This window comes from Scyliorhinus torazame, chromosome 8, assembly GCF_047496885.1.
Source record: "Scyliorhinus torazame isolate Kashiwa2021f chromosome 8, sScyTor2.1, whole genome shotgun sequence".
Taxonomy (NCBI): Eukaryota; Metazoa; Chordata; class Chondrichthyes; order Carcharhiniformes; family Scyliorhinidae; genus Scyliorhinus; species Scyliorhinus torazame.
In genome coordinates this window covers 14,169,903-14,194,420 of record NC_092714.1, presented here as the reverse complement: position 1 = coordinate 14,194,420, position 24,518 = coordinate 14,169,903, and the positions used below count along the sequence as shown (strand labels likewise).

Below are 24,518 nucleotides of genomic sequence, written 5' to 3'. Positions count from 1 at the left end.
TGGACAGGCTGAAAATAGATAAGTCCCCGGGGCCTGATGGGATTTATCCTAGGATTCTCTGGGAAGCCAGGGAAGAGATTGCTGGGCCTTTGGCTTTGATTTTTATGTCATCATTGGCTACAGGAATAGTGCCAGAGGACTGGAGGATAGCAAATGTGGTCCCTTTGTTCAAAAAGGGGAGTAGAGACAACCCCGGCAACTATAGACCGGTGAGCCTCACGTCTGTTTTGGGTAAAGTCTTGGAGGGGATTATAAGAGACAAGGTTTATAATCATCTAGATAGGAATAATATGATCAGGGATAGTCAGCATGGCTTTGTGAAGGGTAGGTCATGCCTCACAAACTTTATCGAGTTCTTTGAGAAGGTGACTGAACAGGTAGACGAGGGTAGAGCAGTTGATGTGGTGTATATGGATTTCAGTAAAGCGTTTGATAAGGTTCCCCACGGTAGGCAATTGCAGAAAATACGGAGGCTGGGGATTGAGGGTGATTTAGAGATGTGGATCAGAAATTGGCTAGCTGAAAGAAGATAGAGGGTGGTGGTTGATGGGAATGTTCAGAATGGAGTTCAGTTACAAGTGGCGTATCACAAGGATCTGTTCTGGGGCCGTTGCTGTTTGTCATTTTTATCAATGACCTAGAGGAGGGCGCAGAAGGGTGGGTGAGTAAATTTGCTGACGACACTAAAGTTGGTGGTGTTGTCGACAGTGCGGAAGGATGTAGCAGGTTACAGAGGGACATAGATAAGCTGCAGAGCTGGGCTGAGAGGTGGCAAATGGAGTTTAATGTAGAGAAGTGTGAGGTGATTCACTTTGGAAGGAATAACAGGAATGCGGAATATTTGGCTAATGGTAAAGTTCTTGGAAGTGTGGATGAGCAGAAGGATCTAGGTGTCCATGTACATAGATCCCTGAAAGTTGCCACCCAGGTTGATAGGGTTGTGAAGAAGGCCTATGGATTGTTGGCCTTTATTGGTAGAGGGATTGAGTTCCGGAGTCATGAGGTCATGTTGCAGCTGTACAAAACTCTGGTACGGCCGCATTTGGAGTATTGCGTACAGTTCTGGTCACCGCATTATAGGAAGGACGTGGAAGCTTTGAAGCGGGTGCAGAGGAGATTTACCAGGATGTTGCCTGGTATGGAGGGAAAATCTTATGAGGAAAGGCTGATGGACTTGAGGTTGTTTTCGTTAGAGAGAAGAAGGTTAAGAGGAGACTGAATAGAGGCATACAAAATGATCAGGGGGTTAGATAGGGTGGACAGTGAGAGCCTTCTCCCGCGGATGGAAATGGCTAGCACGAGGGAACATAGCTTTAAACTGAGGGGTACTAGATATAGGACAGAGGTCAGAGGTAGGTTCTTTACACAAAGAGTGGTGAGGCCGTGGAATGCCCTACCTGCTACAGTAGTGAACTCGCCAACATTGAGGGCATTTAAAAGTTTATTGGATAAGCATATGGATGATAATGGCATAGTGTAGGTTAGATGGCTTTTGTTTCGGTGCAACATCGTGGGCCGAAGGGCCTGTACTGTGCTGTATCGTGCTGGCGGGAGCGGAGGGGGTCCCACTGGCTCGATGGGCTGTGACACCTGCCCACTATCTCTGGTGGTCAGAATTCTTCTTTAGAAATGTAAAATGTATATCTTTGGAGTTTGATTGTCAGCAGTCGCAGAGAGAATGAGCACATTGGCATCTCTTCAAAGATAATGAGGTTCCTGATGGTTTTCCAAAAGTTAGCAATTCCTCTGGTATGTCATGGCTAGGCAGGGTAAAGCATTGTCCATTAAAAATAATCATAATTTTATAGAGTACCCTATTGATATATATATATATATATATATATATTCTTACTGCATGCAGCCTGGGCCAGTATTCTTAGAACCATTCAGCCCGTCGAGTCTGCATTGACCCTCCGAAAGAGCACCCTTCCTAAGTCCACTCCCTCTCCGAACCCCACATCACCTTTGGACACCAAGGGGCAGTTTTTATCATGGCCAATCCAACTAACCTGCACATCTTTGGACTGTGGGAGGAAACCGGAGCAACAGGGGGAAACCCACGCAGACACGTGGAGAACGTGCAAACTCTCCACAGACAGCCACCCAAAGTTGGAATTGAACCCGGGTCCCTGGCGCTGTGAGGCAGCAGTGCTAACCACTGTGCTGCCACCATGCCACTGCTATAATGCAGGAAATCCAGCAGGCAACTTACACAGCATTGAAACGAACGATCAATTAAAAGATATTAGTTGAGGAATAATACCCCTTTCTTCCTCCCCTTTGGGATCTCTTGCATTCGCCGCCGTAAAGGGGCGATGGAGCCGTGGTCTGTTGTTCCATTTGAAAGATGGCACTTGCAGTAGTGCAGGCCTTCCTCAGCATCGCACCAGGTGAGTCAGGTGAGATGTTCTTGTTCAGGTCTCAGTCTAGAGGGGGCTGTGAACCCAAGCCTCCTGACTTAAACCTTTGAGCCACACCCATTGAGACTTTGTCACCCTCTTGCTTCACCTTTAGGCCTAGTTTTTTCCCCCAGAGGTCTCAGGTAACGGTTGACCAGGGGCAGAGGTTGTGTGATTTGGTTCGGGTGCAGAGGGAATTTCCCCTGCACCTCCTCTGACACACAGATCATCTGTTCCAGGAGCCGACTGAAGCGGAGCTGCATTTGTGCGTGACATGTTTTTGTAAGGAACTGGTAAACCAGTTCAGTGACATGACACATAATATTTACAGCACAGAAACAAGGTCACTTAACCCAACATTCACGCCAGTCCAAACGAGCCTCCTCTCACCTGTCTTTCCATAACGTCGTGCCTCTATTCCTTCCCTTCCCCCCCGGTGTATCTGACTTCCTCTTAATGTTTTCTATCTTGGTCACTGCAACCTGGTATAAGCCTCACATTCTAGGTAAAGAGGTTTTTCCTGAGTTCTATGGGATTTAATAATGACCACCTCATACAATGACCACTAGTTGTCTGTGTCACATTAAAGTAGGAATGTATTCTCGATGCCTATCCTAATAAACCCTTTCATATTTATATTAGGCCACCTCCCCAGCCTTCTCTTTCTGAAAACCGGTGCTCCGGTTTTCTCCCACAAATCCCGAAAGCCGTGCTTGTTAGGTAATTTGGACATTCTGAATTCGCCCACTGTGTACCCGAACAGGCGCAGGCGTGTGGCGACTAAGGGATTTTCACATTAACTGTATCAGCACATGAAAGGGAAAGGAACAGAAAGAGATGTAGATTGTCTACATAGGAGGCTCATGTGGAAGATAAAGACCGATACCCAGCTGGAGGGGCTGAACGGGCCGTTTCTGTGCTGTGCGGTTCCATATATGACCAAAGCCCAAATTCAGCAAAGGCAGGAAGACATGAGACCGACAATCAGCAAAGAGAATTGGAAGCATCCATGTCCAAGTTTACTCTTGCCCACCACCTGCTGGCCAGCTGAAGCACAGGCTTGGGGAATAAGACCATAAGACATAGGAGGAGAATTAGGCCACTCGGCCCATCGAGTCTGCTCCGCCATTCAATCACGGCTGATATTTTTCTCATCCCCATTCTCCTGTATTCTCCCCGTAACCCCCGATCCCCTTGTTAATCAAGAACCTATCTATCTCTGTCTTAAAGACACTCAGTGATTTGGCCTCCACAGCCTTCTGCGGCAAAGAGTTCCACAGATTCACCACCCTCTGGCTGAAGAAATTCCTCCTCATCTCTGTTTTAAAGGATCGTCCCTTCAGTCTGAGATGGTGTTCTCTGGTTCTAGTTTTTCCTACAAGTGAAACATCCTCTCCACGTCCACTCTATCCAGGCCTCGCAGTATCCTGCAAGTTTCAATAAGATCCCCCCCTCATCCTTCTAAACTCCAACAAGTACAGAACCAGAGTCCTCAACAGTTCCTCATACGACAAGCTCTTCATTCTTGTAAACCTTCTCTGGACCCTTTCCAGGGCCAGCACACCCTTCCTTAGATACGGGGCCCAAAACTGCTCACAGTAGTCCAAATGGGGTCTGACCAGAGCCTCCTACAGCCTCAGAAATACATCCCTGGTCTTGTATTCTAGCCCTCTTGACATGAATGCTAACATTGCATTTGCCTTCCTAACTGCCGACTGAACCTGCACGTTAACCTTAAAAGAATCGTGAACAAGGACTCCCAAGTCCCTTTGTGCTTCTGATTTCCGAAGCATCTCCCCATTTAGAAAATAGAATGAATTGGCTAACTATGAATCTCTGTGTCCATGCCAAACCAGGGGCCATTAAGCTGTGAGGAGCAAAAGAACGGAGTGCAACCTCACAAAGAAATAGCTCAAGAAACTAAACAATCCCCGAAAACCTGTTTCTTAGAAAGAGTCCAGGAGGCCAAGGAAGGCCTGACCATCGTGTGACAGTCGACCTTGATTAGGGCAAAGTGTGGGGGGATGGAAATAGCTTTGTACGGTGGAATCGCTTTGTATGGAGCAATCTGGGGCAACTTGGTTCTGAGCGCATCTCGGTCAGCAGGCAATGGCTCCAGTCTTACAGCAGAAGGAGTGGTGGTTCGAAGCCCAGAGCCTGCCCATTGTGCCTGCTGCGACCCAATGGGCAGCACAATCACCTCTCAACCAGACCCTTGCGGGTTCGCAGACCCACTCCTGGAGTCCTGAGCACAAAACCCGACGCTGACTTTCGTGGTACTGCCACGTTCACCCAAGGGACGGCAGCTCCGGCAGTCAGACTGGATCCACGTGCTCAAATCCCGGGAGCGGGACACAAAATCACAGCCTTCTGACCCAGCAGAGAGAGTGACACTCATCGGAACAGGACTGGCCAAGGATGAGTATATCGATGTGGCAGGGCAAGGTCTGCCTGCTCCAAGGATATATCGCCGAGGTGGATGATGTGGAGATGTTGGGTGAAACCATTGCTAAGGGGTGCTCCATAAGACATAGAAGCAGAATTAGGCCACTCAGCCCATCGAGTCTGCTCCGCCATTCAATCATTAATCCAACTATTAATATATAAGAACGAGGGAAATGCAACAAGGACAGCCCCCCTGAGGAAAGAGTGGATGAGTACAGTGTGGCTGACTGATGGGTTATGAGAGTCACAGAGGATGTGTCTGAGTGCTGTAAAGGGATAACCTGATTGAAGCTGCATATTATTATTACGTGTCATACACAGCATTCCTGTAATGGGAGAGATAGAAGGATGAGGTCAAATCAATGTCTGGACGGGGGAAAGATCACTCACCCACAGATTAACTCAACAATCTAACTCAACGTCCATTCTGAGCTTTGATACATTTCCAGGTGCTGTGAGCTAACGGAATGCACATTATACAAATCTGTGCTTTCATTGACGCCATCTTACTTGGAAAGTGTGACTGGAATCAAACATCAGCTCGTCCTGGTGATCCGTCACTGTCCCTCTGTACGCGACACAGGCTTTCCTGGTTTCCCCATCAAAAGGCAGTTTGAAAAAGCGGTAAGTGCCAGATGCGTACTTCACAACTCCTGGGTAAAAGTATCGTCATAGAGGGTCAAAGGGCAATCCAACATAATAGGTAAGATTTCCAGAGAACAATGTGTGGTATTCTCGTAACTATCAGCATTGCCAGGGTTAATGTAGTGTCGAGAGTAGCCAGTAGTGGGAGCTACAGTTACTATATAAGGCAGTGATGCTAAACCTTAGGGGAGGAGTGTGTGCAGGAGTTAACGAGTGAAGGTCGGAAGAGCAGATAAGCTATTTTGTGGTCCTTGTTGACATTACGCCAACCATCCTGAAATAAGCAACACAAAGAACATCACACAATGGAGGGCTGAGAGCATCAGAGTGCAATAGAAAACTGAGAGTGTTACTGACATACTGGCAGCGAGTTCTTCACAGAGTAAGAGCAGAATGACGCTAACATAGACACTTACCAGTCTTTTGGAGAAGTTCATCCTTGTGGATTTTGATGTGGCTGGCCGTAACGAGATACGGTGTACTAAAACCACACTCCTTCACCAGGCCGATTAAATCCTTCCAGTAGAGAGCGCCTGCCAGCCCCTCTCCTGTCCACAACAAGATAGTGTCCTTGAGAACTGTCACCCCAGTCTCATGTCCCTCAGCCAGGGCCACAGTTTCTGGAGTAAGGATTCTTGCAACGTATCCCGTTAGTTAGAATTCTTCCCTCACCCTCCAGTTTGACAAATGTACACGCTCTAATTTGTAGAAGTGTGAGCTGATATTGGGGAACGTGGGACCTGAGTTCAAATCAGAACCGACAATCTCCTCAACCGCCGAGATAAACATTAAGGGCAAAACATAAAGAATGACTGAAAAGGAAATCAGGTGAATTTGAGTCAAGTTGGGGAAAGGGAAATATAGGGTGTCATTTAGTGGTGTCCCCCTGGAACGGTGGGAGCGCCGGGAGAATCAGGCCGGAATCCCCACATGTCTAATTCCTGATGGCATAAAAATGGTCTCGCTTTTAGTAGGGGAGCAGGTGGGCAGAGCTTGCCTCGTTAATCCTGTCCACTGCTGATGGGATGTCAATGGGATTCAGTAACTAGCCAACTGAGAGAAAATATCCCCTCACTGCGACCAGCACCCTGCCCAGGGATCTGGAAGTGCCGTTGGTGACCTCTGAAGGTCGGCAGCTCTCAAAGGCAGGATTCCAACCCGACTCTGGGAATTGATCAAGTGGGACGCCTGCTGCTGTCTCGGTGTGGCACAATCGATCACTCACGAGGCGAGATGAGAAGGAGTCGAACGATGGCTTTATTACGCAGACTTGTTCCCCAGCAGCACAGTTACAGAATGCGGCTGCTGGGAGAACCCGGGCTCTTATACTCTGCCTTGCTGGGTGGAGCCAGCAGGAGGCTGATCCAATCGGGATCCAGTGTCTATCCACCAATAGCCTCTCGGCATCTCAGGGTACCTTAATATCCCTAATACATACCACCACACTCGGTAAGTGCCCGGTTGCACTTAAATAGTGCAGGACCTCCTGGTGAAAAGCCACACAGCTTTCCCAACGTTTTCTAAACAGTAGACAGGACCCCCAAAAGAGATGGAAAGGAAGACTGAGTTAAGAGAGAAAGAAGAAAGAAAAGGAAAAGTAAGAAAAAAATTCAAACGTTTCAAATTTTAAATATCTCAAGCAACACTATACTACCTGCACGAATTAGACTGCAGTATCAGTTGTTCGCTTTCTGAGCTGAAGAGGTTGATTGGCATTGCAGGAACATAAAAGGGTCCTTCCGCTGTTAAATAGCAGCCCTATCTTTCTGTGACGAGTTCAATGGACAATCACCTTGTAAATACAGCGGTTTCCTGGCACTCGTGGGAAAATGTGTCTCCTGGCACAGAGGGGCAAATTATCCAGCAAATTCTGGTGATTTGTAACTCACAGCGTATCTCACCCCCGCCCACAATGCTGGAGACATTAAGAATGGAAAATGCCATTAAACTCTCCATCACCTTCCCAGCAAGCTCTGAACCTCGTAGAGATTATGGGCAACGGTGATAGGAAATAGCCAATGAAAGTTGGCTCCCCTTTACGCTGCATATGTTGCTGGGGTTTGGAGTCAGTATTGCCTTAGGATCAGTCTAACAAGCGACTCAGCCATGTGAGCTACACAGTGCATTGCACCTAGAGGGGAAAGTGATCTAGATAGAGAGAAAACAGTTACCCCAAAGCATTGAATCCTCCTTCAGTTTTTCATCCAGGGTTTCACTGGCATACATGTCGCTGAAATACATCTCTCCACCTTCCTGTAACAGACACGATAATGCTAAATAATTATTCTTTGCAGATATCTCCTCCTCTTTCTTCAATTATAATTCCCCATGAACCGGCAGTGTGAGAAGCAGGTAAATATTCATTCATTATTCTTTGTGTTCATTCATTTCTGGCTTGATAAAAATATAAATATTTATGGGACATGGGTGTCGCTGGTAAACCAGCGTTAAATTCCTCCTTGCCAACTTCTTCAACAGCTGCACTCTGTGTAGTAAATAGAAAAAATTCTGGAAAGATCTGGAAGCATGTGCGGAGGGAGAAACAGTTAACATTTTGAGTCCCTACGAATTTTCTTCCGAGCTAAAGAGAGGGCGAAATGTGATGGATTTTATACTGTTTAAGAGAGGCTGGAGGAGGTGGAGTGAAATAGAAGGTTAAAGATAGGCGTGGGCACAGGAGTCACCTGGCAATGATGTCATGGAACACAAGACAAAGGAAGTGTTAATGGTCATGTTCAAGACTAAAGAAGGTACTGAAGGTGGCATGGAGCTCAGACAGAAGAGTGTTGGGTGGGGTTACTGGGTTATGGGTGTTGGGTGGAGGTATTGACCTTGGGTAGGGTGCTCTTTCCGAGTGCCGGTGCAGACTCGATGGGCCGAATGGCCTCCTTCTGCACTGTAAATTCTATGATTCTATGATAAGAATGAGTTACTAGCAGAACAGGGGTCAGTGAAAGCAAAGAACAAGTGACAGATGGCCGAGTGGAGTGGTGGATATGGGGGGGAAAAATTGATTTTAAAAAGGGGCAGGATGGAGGAGAGGTTTCACAGTCTGAAGTTGTTAAACTCAATATTAAGAACAGAAGGCTGTGAAGTGCCCCATTGGAAGATGAGGTGCTGCTCCTGCAGTTTGCGTTGGGCTTCATAGCTGCAATGTTGCAGTGAAGTCTGACCTTCTTTACTTGGTCCAGCAGCTCCAACCTAAGGATTTGAAACGTTAACTCTGGTCCTCTCTCCACAGATGCTGCCAGACCTGCTGAGTCATGTGTCCCCCCCCCCCCCCCCCCCCCCCCCCCCCCCCCCCCCACCCACCAAAAGCACTTTCTGTTTTTATTTCAGATTTGCAGCATCTGCAGTATTTTGCCTTTAATTCCAATCTGGGTTGTGTTGGTACATCCACAGGGAGTTCCGAGATAGGGGATGATGGTGGCATAGTGTCAATGGAGTGCGACTGGTGTCAGAAGACTGGTAACTGATGCACCATCAATTACTACAAAGACGAGAGTAGTAAATAATCGAGGCTTTATTGAGCAAAGATGTGTGGCCTCCTGTAGCTGCTCCCAGAATGGGAGCAGCCCCGGCGAGCACACACAATTATACTCCGCCTACTGGGCGGAGCCAGCAGGCAGGGATTTGCCCATGTACCTCTAGTACAGGAACCTTACCATACTACATCTATATACAGTTAGTGGTGACTACCACAGTAACCTAGAGGCCCAGCCTAATGGTCTGGGAAAGCGGGTTCAAATCTCGCCACGGCAGCTGGTGGGATTTAAATTTAATTAATAAATCTGGGATTAAAGGCTCGTCTCAGCGATGGTGACCATGACAACTATCATTGAGTGATGTAAAAGTTTAATGTCCTTTGGGGAAGGAAGTTTGCCGTCCTTACCCAGCCTGGCCTTAGGTGTGTCCCTAGGGCCATAATAACATGGTTGATTCTTAGATGCCTCTGAAGTGGCTTAGCAAGTTACTCGGTTCAAGGGCAAGTAAGGATGAGCAACAAGTGCTGGCCCAGCCAGCAACGCCCGCATCTCACGAACAGATAAATGTAAGAAATTGCGGAGATATATATTCCTGCTTTGTGAGTTTCTGCTAGGATGGCTGTTAATGGGGTTAGATGTAGAAAGGTGGGAGGATGTTTGCGTTAAAGATAAACCTGGGCATGGATGTGTTGGGACAATTCTTTGAGGTTGGGCCCCTTTTCTTTCTTGAAGTGATAAGGCAGAGAGGTGGTCCAATAGAGATATTTAAAACGGTGAAAGAATTTGATGGAGTGGATACGAAGAGACAATGGGTGGAATTCGCCGTCGGCCGACGCAGGAATCACAAAAAGATTCGGAAACTCGGTTCCGACACCGAAACCACGGAGGGCACCAATTTCAAGGCAAATTGCAATTCTCCGTCGACTCGACAGTGGTGTCAATGCATTCCAGAATGCACGTACAGTAAACGCCGTTGGCACATCATTAGAGGCGCCGACCCGGTATTCCCCGGGGCCGCTGCGATTCTCCTCCTCCGGTGGGCCGAGTTCCCAACAGCGAGGTTCACTCGTGCTTTAAAAAGCTTGAAACAGGTGTTGTGGCTGCTGAGGGAGAGAGAGGGGGTACATTAAGCGCCCGACATTCCCATAGTGTGTTGACAGTTGTGCCGCTGGCCCGGGGGCACCTGCCCAGGGCTGTGGGGGAGTAGCGGGGAGTGGCCAGGAGGTGGGTTGTGGGGTCAGGGTGGACGGGCACGGAGCACCATTGCCGCGGCCTGCAAGGCAGCCATGCAGCTGCGCATGCCGCTAACTGCCCACTGTGAACTTTGGGCCACAGGTTGTATGGGTGTCCCCCCAGGGCACTCCCCCAGGTGCCCTCTGGCCCCAGCCGGCCCATCAGCTGTATGGGCGTGCCCCAGCACAACCAGTGCCATCCTGTTGGCTGGGATGAGTGTGTGTGGGGAGTGTAATGTGTATGTGCAGCTGCAGCTTGTCAGCCTCCCAGTGTCAATCACGGACCCGGCGATTCCCGCACCGTTTTTCATTGGAATCAATTGCGTTCCATGTGGCGTCGATGCTAGCCCCTCCGCAGTCCCTGAATCAGTCCAGGTGCGGTGCCAGTTTTGCTGTGGTGGAAGTCCATGAATCCTGCCCCGGCGTCAACACTTAGTCACAGGAACGAAGAACCCGGCCCAATGTTTTTGCTTGTGTAGAATAGCAAAAGAGGACATCGGTGGAAGCCAGGCACCAAGAAACATCGATGGAGTATAAATTCTGGCATTGGGGTGATTGGACTGAATGGCTTGTTTCTGTGATGTATATTTCAACTGGTTCTGTGAGGTAAATACTTCATAATATTTTGTGAGGCTGTAAATGTCAGTTTCAGTTTTGCTTCTAGTGAAATGAAACCTAATGACAGTACTTCATCTGATAACGAGATTGTGCGGAGCCCACAAACCCTCGTTGTCTGTGTAGCCTTTGAGAGCTTCACAAATCTCTTGCAGTGGAATCGCTATGAACATGTTTTGACAATCAGGTTGAGAAGCTATGGTTCCACATGCTAACTCCTCTGAGGGTAGTTGTGTTGCGACCCTCTGTGAAAGGTTTTGTCCCCTGTCCTCAGTTGAAACACGCAATTGACAATTCAGTCAAGGGAAAAGCTAGGGGTGCTATTCTTGTTCAAAGGAATTAATCTCTTTGAGCCCTATTACTGTGAAAAATTACTTCAAGTTTGTAAGTAAGAAGGTCTGGTTATGAACATGCAGCCCACTTGTAGCCACTAAAACCCTTGTCTAGCCACATGTGGGTGGGCAACACTGACAACTTGTTTGATCATGGAGATGGAGACAGGTATCTAGTTGAGTGTAATTCTCTCTTATAGATGCCCTTATGGTGTTTCGCAGCATAGTGGTCAAGTTACTGGACTAGGAATCGAGAAGACATGACTATTTACTCAGACTGTGGGTTCAAGTCCCACTTTGGCAACTGGGGAATTTAAATTCAGCTAATTTAAAAAGCCTGGAATTAAAATGCTCGTGTCAGCATTGGTGACCATTAAACTGCTGGATTGCTGTGTACTCCCAATTGATTCATTATTATTCCTTTGTGGAATAAAATCTGCTGTCGTTATCTGGTCTGGCCGACAGACACACAGCAATATAGGTGAGTCTTAACTGCCCCCTAAATGAAATGAAAATGAAAATCGTTTATTGTCACAAGTCGGCTTCAATGAAGTGAAAAGCCCCTAGTCGCCACATTCCGGCGCCTGTTCGGGGAGGCTGGTACGGGAATTGAACCGTGCTGCTGGCCTGCCTTGGTCTGCTTTAAAAGCCAGTGATTTAGCCCAGTGCTAAACCAGCCCCTAAAATGGGCCAGCATGGAGCTGTATTCAATGTGGAAGATTACCGCCTTCTGAGGAAAATTTAGCTATGGGCAATAAACTTGGAGAGGGAAACAGAGTTAACATTTCGTGTCCATATGACCCTTATACAGAACTGAAGAGAGATAGAAATATATATATATATTATATAGCTGGAGAGGGAGAAGGGGCAGGGATAGAGGATCAGGGATAGATTGGAGTGAAGGAATGATTGACAAAGATGTCATGGACATAAGACAAAGGGAGCGCTAATGGTAGCATTAAGGACTGAAGAAGTGCTAATGGTGACCTAAAGGTAAGATTGCAGAATATGTTAACAGGAGAACAATGGTCAGTGCTCAGTGGGAGCAGAACTGAAAAACTAGGGACCCTATGGGGGAGGGATGGCATATTGGGGCAAAGTAAAAAAACAAAAGCAGGGGGTCGCAATGGAGGGGAAAGTTCACAGTCTAAGTCGTTGAACTCAGTATTGAGTCCGGAAGGCTGTAATGTGCCAAATCGGATGGTGAGGTGCTGTTCCTCCAGTTTGCGCTGGGCTTCAATGGAACATTGCAGTCGGCCAAGGACAGACATGTGGCCATGAGAGCTGGACTGCGAGCTGAAATGGGAAGTGACTGGAAGGTTGGGGTCATGCCAGACGGAGCGAAGATGTTACGCAAAGCGATCATCCAGTCTTCCCAATGTAGAGGCGACCGTATTGGGAGCAGCGAATGCAGTCGACCAAGTTTAAGGAGGTGCAAGTGAAACGCTGCTTAACCTGAAAGGGGTGTTTGAGGCCTTGGATAGTGAGGAGGGAGGAGGTAAAGGGGCAGATGTTACATCTTCTGCGATTGCAGGGGAAGACACCATGGAAAGTGGGTGAGGGGATGGGAGCAATGGAGGAATGTATTCGGATGTCACGGAAGGAGTGGTCCCTGTGGAATGCTGACAGGGGTGATGGGGGGGATGGGTAGGGTTGAAGGGAAGACGTGTTTAGTGGTGGCATTTTGCTGGATTGGGAGAAATGGCTGGGAGATGATCCTTTGAATGTGGAGGCTGCTGGGGTGGAGGGTGAGGGGAAGAGGGACCCTATTTTCTGTTTTTATTTCAGGTTTCCAGCGTCTGCAGTATTTTGCTTATTTTGGGCAATAAATGCTGGTCTTCAGAATAATGTGCAAATCTGATGAATGAATAAAATTAATGCCCAGGTACTGTTTTCAAATTCATTTACGGGATGTGGGCATCGCTGGTGAGGCCAGCATTTATTGTCCATCCCTAGTTGCCCTCCAGAAGGGAGTGGGAAATTGCCTTCTTGAGCCACTTTATTTCTTGAGGTGTAGGTACTCACCCAGTGCTGTTAGAGAGGGGGTTCCAAGGTTTTGACCCAGGGACAGTGAAGGGACGGCGATATATTTCCAAGGAGGGGTGATGAGTGACTTGGAGGGAAACCTCCAGGCGGTGGGGCTCCCAGGTATCTGTTGCTCTTATCCTCCTAGATGGGAGAGGTCGTGGGTTTGGAAGGTGCTGCCTAAGGAACCTTGGTGAGTTACTGCAGTGCATCTTGTAGATGGCACACACAGCTGCCACTGCATCGGTGGTGGTGTTTGAATGTTTGTGGAAGGGGCATCAATCAAGCGGGGCTGCTTTGTCCTGGATGGTGTTGAGCTTCTTGAATGTTGTTGGAGCTGCACTCATCCAGGCAAGTGGAGAGTATTCCTTACTCTCCTGGCTTGTGCCTTGTGTACAGGCTTTGGCCGGGGGTGGGGAGGAGCGGGGGGCTGGGGGGGGGGGGGGGGGGGGGGGGAGCGTCAGGAGGTGAGTTACTCTCCGCAGGATTCCCAGCCTTTGATCTGCCCTGGTAGCCACAGTATTTATATGGCTAGTCCAGTTCAGTTTCTGATCAATGGTAACCCCCAGGATGTTGATTGTGGGGGATTCAGTGATGGTAATGCCATTGAATGTCAAGGGGTGATGGTTAGATCCTCTCTTTCAGAAGATGGTCATTGCCTGCCACTTGAGTGGAGCAAATGTAACTTGCTATTTGTCAGCCCAAACCTGGATATTGTCCAGATCTTTCTGCATTTGGACATGGGCTGCTTCATTGTATGAGGATTCGCGAATGGTGCTGACAACCACTTTGAGAACAAACCCCACTTCTAATCTTATGATGGAAGGAGGTCATTGATGGAGCAGCTGAAGATGGTTGGGCCTAGGACACTACTGAGGAACTCCTGCAGTGATGTCCTGGAGTTGAGATGGTTGACTTCCAACCACCACAACCACCGCCCTAGCTAGCGACACTGACTTTTCCCCTCCCTCACCCCAACACCATGGAGACTCATAACTGCTTCTCTAATGTTGACTCACCTTCCTTAGACATAGCGCCCCAAACCTTTGCAAACCAGAGAGTTACACTGGTGGGAATATAACTCACGGTAGGACAATCCCAAGCCAGGCAGGTTGGAAAGTCAAAGCTAAGCTCATATAATGAATGCAACAATGGTTTATTTGACTGATTCTTGGAATGAGAGGGCCGTCCGATGAGGAGGGTTTGATGGGAATGGCCCTCATATTAAAAGGATGAGTGGTGATCGCATTGATTCGCATAAAATTCTTAAATGACTGAGTAGATGCTGAGAGACTGCATCTCCTGGAGAATTAGGGACCATAGGCAGGATAAAGGGAGTCAGCCATTTGGGACTGAGGTGAGGTGAGTTTCTTTACTCAAATGTTTGTGAATCTTTGCCATTTTCTGGTTCAGAGGAATGTGGGTCACAGAACATACAACATACAGGGCAGAAGGAGGCCATTCGGCCCATTGAGTCCGAACCGACCTACTTAAGCCCTCACTTCCACCCTATCCCCGTAACCCAATCACTCCTGCTAACCTTTTCTTTGGTCACTAAGAGCAATTTATCATGGCCAATCCACCTAACCTGCACGTCTTTGGACCGTGGGAGGAAACCGGAGCACCCGGAGGAAACCCACACACACACGGGGAGAACGTGCAGATTCCACACAGGCAGTGACCCAGCGGGGAATCGAACCTGGGACCCTGGCTCTGTGAGGCCACAGTGCTAACCACTTGCGCTACCTGGGTCAGTCATTGAATTGATAGGGCTTTGAGTACTAAGAGATTGGACTGGATTGGATTGGATTGGTTTATTGTCACGTGTACCGAGGTGCAGTGAAAAGTATTTTTCTGTGAGCAGCTCAACAGATCATTTAGTACATGAAAATAAAATAAAATAAAAATAAAATACATAATAGGGCAAAACAAGGTCCACAATGTAAATACATAGGCACCGGCATCGGTGAAGCATACAGGAGTGTAGTACTAACAGGTCAGTTCATAAGAGGGTGGTTTAGGAGTCTGGTAACAGTGGGGAAGAAGCTGTTTTTGAGTCTGTTCGTGCGTGTTCTCAGACTTCTGTAACTGCTGCCCGATTGAAGAAGTTGGAAAAGTGAGAAAGCCGGGTGGGAGGGATCTTCGATTATGGGAAAAAGAGGGGGCAAGTGGAGTTGGGGTAGCAGATTAGCCATGATTTTATTAAATGAGAGAACAGGTATTGTGTATTAATGTTTGTTCTCAGTTGGAACAAGGTCATGTTAAAAGTTTGATCACGTGATGTACTGATGACGCCGTTGGCAGTTTGGGCAGGCTAACAGTCATTGTACACTAGTGTCCATGTGACATCACCTTCCCAATAAAGCTCTTGTTTGTTTTGTACCTTCGTGGTCTGCAAGCTTCTCTTTTGAAATAACAACATGGGGCGGCACAGTGGTTAGCACTGCTGCCTCACTACTCCAGGGTCCTGGGTTAAATTCCGGCCTCGGGTGACTGTCTGTGTGGAGTCTGCACGTTCTCCCCGTGTCTGTGCGGGTTTCCTCCGGGTGCTCCGGTTTCCTCCCACAGTCCAAAGATGTGCAGGTTAGATGGGTTGGCTGTGCTAAATTGCCCCTTAGTGGCCAAAAGGTTGGGTTGGGTTACGGGGATGGGGTAGGGGCATGGGCTTAAGTGGGGTTCTCTCTCAAGGGCCGGTGCAGGCTCGATGGGCCGAATGGCCTCCTTCTGCACTGTGAATGCTATGATTCTATGAAAACCGGTGACGAGGTGGTCGGAATTCACACTGCACGTTCTCCCCGTGTCTGCGTGGGTTTCCTCCGAGTGCTCCGGTTTCCTCCCACAGTCCAAAGATGTGCAGGTTAGGTGGGTTGGCCATGCTAAATTGCCCTTAGTGACTAAAAAAGGTTGGGAGGGGTTATTGGGTTACAGGGATAGAGTGGAAGTGAGGGCTTAAGTGGGTCGGCGCAGACCCGATGGGCCGAATGGCCTCCTTCTGCACTGTATGTTCTATGTTCTATGAATGATGGTCTCAATAGTGGAGCGTTTTGTACACCAGCATCTCAGAGCCTCAGCACACAAGGCATCTAATTCTAAAAACACTATTAATTCTAGCCTCCAGCGACAGCGCAGTACCAACCTTAAGGACCCGATAGGCCTCTTCAAAGACTGCCTTTTTGTCTGGGCACAGGCAGATGACGCAGTTTGAGCTGAAAAAAGTACCAGCAAAGATGTTTGATTAAAACTTTAAGATCCTGAGGGGTCTTGACAGGGTGGATGTGGAGAGGATGTTTCCTCTTGCGGGAGAATCTGGAACTACGGGACACTGTTTAAAAATAAGGGGTTGCTCAGTTAAGACAGAGATGAGGGGAATTTCTTTCTCTCAGAGGATCGTGAGTCTTTGGAACTCTCGTCCTCAAAAGGCAATGGAAGCAGAGTTTCAATATTTCAAAGGTAGAGGTAGTTAGGTTCTTGATAAGCCAGGGAGTGAAAGGTTATTGGAGGTAAGCGCGAGGCGACAAATAGATCAGTCGTGACCTTATTGAATGATGGAGCAGGCTTTCTGTGTGGTCTATTCCTGCTCCTAATTCATATGTTCATATGTTTGCCTCTGTAATGGCTCATCAGATCAAGGGGAGGCCATTCAGCCCCTAGAACCTGTTCTGCCGTCCAAGTAATATATGACTGATTTGTATCATGACTCAATTTTTCTGCCTTAGCATTTATCCATAGATGCCCAGACTCAATAAAAATCTATTGATCTCAGTTTTCATAGAATCATAGAATTCACAGTGCAGAAGGAGGCCATTCGGCCCATCGAGTCTGCACCGGCCCTTGGAAAGAGCACCCTACTCAAGCCCACACCTCCACCCTATCCCCATAACCCAGTAACCCCTCCTAACCTTTTTGGACACTAAGGGGTAATTTAACACGGCCAATCCACCTAACCCGCACATTTTTGGACTGCGGGAGGAAACCAGAGCACCCGGAGGAAACCCACGCAGACACGGGGAGAACGTGCAGACACCGCACAGACAGTGACCCAAGCTGGGAATCAAACCTGGGACCCTGATGCTGTGAAGCAACAGTGCTAACCACTGTGCTACCGTGCCGCCCATGTCCTCAATCCTCAATCTGGAAAGCTCAATGGAATACAAGCCAAGTTTATGGAAGCTCTCCACCCGAAATACATGAGCAATAGGAGCAGGAGTTGTCTTTGCAGCCTCAATACAATCATGTCTATTCTGCTATCTCAACTCCACTTTCCCACCCTATCCCCTTATCCCTTTATTCCCTTAGAGTCCAAAAATACATCAATCTCAGTTTTGAGTTTACCCAATGACTGAGATTCCACACCTCTCCACTCCTTTTGATGTGGTGAGGAGCTGTCAGTCATAGCAAGAGTGTTTACAAACATTGTGGTTAGCATCAAAGCAGGGTAATGAAGATGCATTCAAGCGTGAAGGGAAAGATAGATAAATTATCCACCATGCATTTGTCTCTGGACCAGTAAAACTGTCAATCACTGGCTTGTGCAATGTAGTACTGTGTGAAATTGAATGGGAGGTTTGCGTTTCAAAGGCCGCCAGGGGATTTGAAGCCCTTTCAAGTATCCTTGCAAGGAAGCTTCTGACACTTGTATCAGCTGCTATTCTAAACACGAGTCTGAGGCAGCAGATGTAAGGGAAGGGTAAGCTAAAATGCAGTGATTTTTCACCGTACTGCCTGGACTGCTCTTCCGCTTGCAGGCAGAGTGACTGATGGAGTCTCTGATGCGATGGCTGATGTGGGATCTGATGGGGGGGCTGAAGGAGGCTGGTGGGGGAGGGGGACTAGCCACCGCTGTGCATGCTGTAGGGGGGGGGTGGAGTGGGGGAGGGTGATCCTTTATATCCGTGTTGGGGTGGATGATGCCCTTATTGTCAGTGAAGGGGCAGTATTTGCATGGTCGGGCGGAGGAGTGGCTTTCTGATGGACTTTGTGGGGGGGGGGGGATCTCAGTTAGCACTGAACCCCTTGGCCCATCTCGGGGGTCACTGTGTCAGGGCCAAGCTTAGAAAACTTGCACCATTGCCCGCCCAGAGGATTTGCCGCTGCGAAGGATCAGCCCGTCAATCAAATGGAAGTGGAGGAAAATCACTGATATGGGGCGAAATTCTCCTACCCGCCCCGCCACATTTCTGCCCCGACCGGCCGGCGGGAGTCTCCGTAACACCGGCCTGTCAATGGGGTTTCCCATTGTGGGGCAGCCCCACGCCGTCGGGAAACCCCCGGGCGCAGGCAAAACGGAGACTCCCGCCGGCGGAGAATGACGCCCATGTTTCCTCCAGCCAGTGCAAGGTGGGTAGCTCGCTGAGGCCCACGCGGTAGATCGGAGCATCACAGGCGCCAAACCTGTTTTGGGGGAATACTCCAGACTCCGCCCAATCGGGGATCCCGATCACGGCTTCAGGCAACGGTGAATCCACCCCCTGGTTTTCTATTCTTCCCACTGAGGCAAATAACCTCACATTTCTCTCCATTTTTATTACAGCTTCGCTGTGTCCTCCTCACAGACTGGTGTCTCAGCCAGCATTGTACCATCAGCAAACTTTGGCAAGTCATTAATGTAGTTTGTAAAAGCTGAGGCCCAGCATTGATCCTTTCAACGCTCCACTCGGGAGTCTGCTAATTTGAATGCTGCTTTTATCCTTATTCTCTACTTTCTGTTCATTAACCAATTCTCTCTCCATGCTAACAGATGTCCCTAACTCCATGAGCCCTCGCCTTGTCCAATAAGCCATCATGCACAACATTAGCGGAATGCCTTTAGAAAATCCAAATATGCCACGTCAGTTAGAACAGAATAGAATAGAATCCCTGCAGTGCAGAAGGAGGCCATTTGGCCCATCGAGTCTGCACCGCCACTTTGCAAGATCACCCTCCCTAGGCCCAATCCCCCGTCCTGTTCCACCCTAACGTGGCAGTTTAGCGCGGCCAATCCACCAAACCTGCATTTCTTTGGACTGTGGGAGGAAACCGGAGCCCCCGGAGTAAACCCACGCAGACACGGGGAGGATGTACAGACTCCGCAAAGAGTCATCCGAGGTCGGAATCGAACCCGGGTCCCTGGTGCGGTGAGGCCGCCGTGCTAACCACTGTGCCACCCTGGCTGCACTGGATTGGATTGGATTGGATTTGTTTATTGTCACGTGTACCGAGGTACAGTGAAAAGTATTTTTCTGCGAGCAGCTCAACAGATCATTAAATACATGGGAAGAAAAGGGAATAAAAGAAAATACATAATAGGGCAACACAAGGTATACAATGTAGTCTTAGAATTAAATTTTAAGGAACTTCTGGGTGCGGCGATGACCAGCTAAGTCGCACGTTTCGGCAGCTCCCGGTGGAACGGACCTTTGGGCTCTTAATAACAGCCCCAACGGCAATTTTAACGGCTAAAAGCACTGTGCGGTAAACCAGAAGGGAATCCCCCCTGGATACGGATGGAAAAAGGAGAGGAAAGTGGCCGGATTGCGGTGGATCCTTTAGAGCAGCGGCAAGGAAGGCAAGCAAAAACCAAGATGGCATTGGAAGGTGGCAGTTTAATATGGGGCCCTGAACAACACGAGTTTTTGAAACGCTGCGTGGAAGAGCTTAAAAAGGAGATGAAGAAAGAGCTGTTGGCCCCGATATTACAGGCGATTGAAGGGCTAAAAGATGAGCAAAAGACCCAGGAGCGGGTGCTTCGGGTTGTGAAGGCAAAGGCTGCCGAGAATGAGGGCGATATACAGGGCCTGGTGGTGAAGACGGAGATACACGAGGCACACCATAAACGATGTGTGGAAAGGCTGGAGGTGCTGGAGAATAATGCGAGGAGGAATAATTTAAGGATTCTTGGTCTTCCTGAAGGTGCAGAAGGGGCGGACGTCGGGGCATATGTGAGCACGATGCTGCACTCGTTAATGGGATCGGAGGCCCCGACGGGTCCGCTGGAGGTGGAGGGAGCATACCGAGTGATGGCGCGGGGACCGAGAGCAGGAGAAATTCCCAGAGCCATAGTGGTGAGATTCCTCCGTTTTAAGGACAGAGAGATGGTCCTCAGATGGGCAAAGAAAACTCGGAGCAATAGATGGGAGAACGCGGTGATCCGCGTATATCAAGACTGGAGTGCGGAGGTGGCGAGAAGGAGGGCGAGCTTTAATCAGGCCAAGGCGGTGCTTCATAAAAAGAAGATTAAATTTGGAATGCTGCAGCCGGCAAGACTGTGGGTCACATATCAAGGGAAGCACCACTAGTTTGAGACGGCGGATGAGGCGTGGACTTTTATTGTTGAAGAGAAATTGGAATAAGCGGGTTATTTAAAAAAAAAAAGAACGTTTGAAACAAAGTGGTGGGGTGAATATGGGGGGCGAAGAGGGGGGGGAAAAGGGGGGAAAGATGAGTTTTATGTTGTTAATCCTGCGACCCGGTAAATTTTCTCTCTTCCACAGGTTGTGGGGGAGGGAGGAAGGGAGGTGGAGGAGATGGGGCGTTGGCCATTGGGGGCGGGGCCAAAAGGGAAGCGCGGGCTTTGTTCCCGCGCCATGATAATTATGGCGGGAATAGGGAAGCAGGAAGGAGGGGGCGTCACACGGTGCGAGCCGAGGTCACGGGGGGAAGCCGAGGTCGGCCAGAGTTTGCTGACTTCTGGGAGCAACATGGGGGGTGTAACTACGCTAGTGGGGGATCTAGCGGGGGGGGTGGGAGGGGGATTTACTGGGTTGCTGCTGCTGGGGAGAGGGGGGAGCTGGTATGGGGTGGGGTGGGCGGGGGGGCACCGCCTGGGGGGACACAGCTGCGTGGGAACCGGGTGAGGAGCTGGATAAAAGGGGATGGCTAATCGACAAGGGGGGGGGTAAAGAGCCCCCCAACCCGGCTGATCACGTGGAATGTGAGAGGGCTGAACGGGCCGATAAAGAGGGCACGGGTACTCGCACACCTTAAGAAACTTAAGGCAGATGTGGTTATGTTACAGGAGACGCATTTGAAACTGATAGACCAGGTTAGACTACGCAAGGGATGGGTGGGGCAGGTGTTTCATTCGGGGCTAGATGCGAAAAACAGGGGGGTGGCTATACTAGTGGGGAAGCGGGTAATGTTTGAGGCAAAGACCATAGTGGCGGATAGTGGGGGCAGATACGTGATGGTGAGTGGCAAATTACAGGGCGAGGCGGTGGTCTTGGTGAACGTATATGCCCCGAACTGGGATGATGCCAATTTTATGAGGCGCATGTTAGGACGTATCCCGGACCTAGAGGTGGGGAAGTTGGTAATGGATGGAGATTTTAACACGGTGCTGGAACCAGGGCTGGACAGATCGAGGTCCAGGACTGGAAGGAGGCCGGCAGCAGCCAAGGTGCTTAAAGACTTTATGGAGCAGATGGGAGGAGTAGACCCATGGAGATTTAGCAGACCTAGGAGTAAAGAGTTTTCGTTTTTCTCCTATGTCCACAAAGTTTATTCACGAATAGACTTTTTTGTTTTGGGAAGGGCGTTGATCCCGAAGGTGAGGGGGACGGAGTATACGGCTATAGCCATTTCGGATCACGCTCCACATTGGGTGGACTTGGAGATAGGGGAGGAAAAAGAACGGCGTCCACCCTGGAGAATGGACATGGGACTAATGGCGGATGAGGGTGTGTGTCTAAGGGTGAGAGGGTGCACTGAAAAGTACTTGGCACTCAATGATAGTGGGGAGGTCCAGGTGGGAGTGGTCTGGGAGGCGCTGAAGGCAGTGGTTAGAGGGGAGCTGATATCAGTAAGGGCACATAAAGGAAAGCAGGAGAGTAGGGAACGGGAGCGGTTGCTGCAAGAACTTCTGAGGGTGGACAGGCAATATGCGGAGGCACCGGAGGAGGGACTGTACAGGGAAAGGCAAAGGCTACACGTAGAATTTGATTTGCTGACAACGGGTACTGCAGAGGCACAGTGGAGGAAGGCACAGGGTGTACAGTACGAATATGGGGACAAGGCGAGCAGGTTGCTGGCCCACCAATTGAGGAAAAGGGGAGCAGCGAGGGAAATAGGGGGAGTGAGGGATGAGGAGGGAGAGATGGAGCGGGGAGCGGAGAGAGTGAATGGAGTATTCAAGGCATTTTATGAAAGATTATATGAAGCTCAGCCCCCGGATGGGAAGGAGAGAATGATGTGTTTTCTGGACCAGCTGGAATTTCCTAAGGTGGAGGAGCAGGAGAGGGTGGGACTGGGAGCACAGATCGAAATGGAGGAAGTAATGAAAGGAATTAGGAGCATGCAGGCGGGGAAGGCTCCGGGACCGGATGGATTCCCAGTTGAATTTTACAGGAAATATGTGGACTTGTTCGCCCCGCTACTGATGAGAACCTTTAATGAGGCGAGGGAAAGGGGACAGCTGCCCCCGACTATGTCGGAGGCAACGATATCGCTTCTCCTAAAGAAAGAAAAAGACCCGCTGCAATGCGGGTCCTATAGACCTATTTCCCTCCTGAACGTAGACGCTAAGATTCTGGCCAAGGTAATGGCAATGAGGATAGAGGATTGTGTCCCGGGGGTGGTCCATGAGGACCAAACTGGGTTTGTGAAGGGGAGACAGCTGAATACGAATATACGGAGGCTACAAGGGGTAATGATGATGCCCCCACCAGAGGGGGAAGCGGAGATAGTGGTGGCGATGGATGCCGAGAAAGCATTTGATAGAGTGGAGTGGGATTATTTGTGGGAGGTGTTGAGGAGATTTGGTTTTGGAGATGAGTATATTAGATGGGTACAGCTGCTGTATAGGGCCCCGATGGCGAGCGTGGTCACGAATGGACGGGGGTCTGCGTACTTTCGGCTCCATAGAGGGACGAGGCAGGGATGTCCTCTGTCCCCATTATTGTTTGCACTGGCGATTGAGCCCCTGGCAATAGCATTGAGGGGTTCCAGGAAGTGGAGGGGAGTACTCAGGGGAGGAGAAGAACACCGGGTATCTCTGTATGCGGACGATCTGTTGTTGTATGTGGCGGACCCGGCGGAGGGGATGCCAGAGATAATGCGGATACTTCGGGAGTTTGAAGAATTCTCAGGATATAAACTGAACATGGGGAAAAGCGAGTTGTTTGTGGTGCATCCAGGGGAGCAGAGCAGAGAAATAGAGGACCTACCGCTGAGGAAGGTAACAAGGGACTTTCGCTACTTGGGGATCCAGATAGCCAAGAATTGGGGTACATTGCATAGGTTAAATTTAACGCGGTTGGTGGAACAGATGGAGGAGGACTTCAAGAGATGGGACATGGTATCCCTGTCACTGGCAGGGAGGGTGCAGGCGGTTAAAATGGTGGTCCTCCCGAGATTCCTCTTTGTGTTTCAGTGCCTCCCGGTGGTGATCACGAAGGCTTTTTTCAAAAGGATAGAGAAGAGTATCATGAGTTTTGTGTGGGCCGGGAAGACCCCGAGAGTGAGGAAGGGATTTTTGCAGCGTAGTAGGGAAAGGGGGGGGCTGGCACTACCGAGCCTAAGTGAGTACTACTGGGCCGCCAATATCTCAATGGTATGTAAGTGGATGGGAGAAGAGGAGGGAGCGGCGTGGAAGAGATTGGAGAGGGCGTCCTGCAGGGGGACTAGCCTACAAGCTATGGTGACGGCGCCGTTGCCGTTCTCACCGAAGAAATACACCACAAGCCCGGTGGTGGTGGCTACTCTGAAAATTTGGGGGCAGTGGAGACGGCATAGGGGAAAGACGGGAGCCTCGGTGTAGTCCCCGATAAGAAATAACCATAGGTTTGCTCCGGGGAGAATGGGTGGGGGATTTGGAACATGGCAAAGAGCAGGAGTAACACAATTGAGAGATCTGTTTGTAGATGGGACGTTTGCAAGTCTGGGAGCGCTGACCGAAAAATATGGGTTGCCCCAAGGGATTGCATTCCGGTATATGCAACTGAGGGCTTTTGCGAGGCAACAGGTGAGGGAATTCCCGCAGCTCCCGACGCAGGAGGTGCAGGACAGAGTGATCTCAAAGATATGAGTGGGGCATGGTAAGGTATCAGACATATATAGGGAAATGAGGGACGAGGGGGAGATCATGGTAGATGAGCTGAAAGGGAAATGGGAAGAAGAGCTGGGGGAGGAGATTGAGGAGGGGCTGTGGGCTGATGCCCTAAGTAGGGTAAACTCATCGTCCTCGTGTGCCAGGCTAAGCCTGATACAATTTAAGGTGTTACACAGGGTGCATATGACTGGAGCACGGCTCAGCAAATTTTTTGGAGTAGAGGATAGGTGTGCGAGATGCTCGAGAAGCCCAGCGAATCACACCCACATGTTCTGGTCATGTCCGGCACGACAGGGGTTTTGGGTGGGAGGGAGGAA

The 24,518-nt window shown here is 49.4% G+C and overlaps 1 protein-coding gene across 1 annotated transcript in view; it reads right to left on the bottom strand.

Annotated features, from left to right (window-relative positions):
* Positions 1-24,518, bottom strand: part of LOC140427654 (arsenite methyltransferase) — a 66,343-nt gene that overhangs the window by 17,286 nt on the left and 24,539 nt on the right. Inside the window, exons 5-8 of the mRNA XM_072513111.1 lie at positions 16,315-16,384; positions 7,661-7,742; positions 5,906-6,037; positions 5,355-5,497 (exon numbers count right to left, since the gene is read on the bottom strand). Coding sequence (XP_072369212.1) covers positions 5,355-5,497; positions 5,906-6,037; positions 7,661-7,742; positions 16,315-16,384 — 427 coding nt within the window. The remainder of the gene's footprint in view (positions 1-5,354; positions 5,498-5,905; positions 6,038-7,660; positions 7,743-16,314; positions 16,385-24,518) is intronic.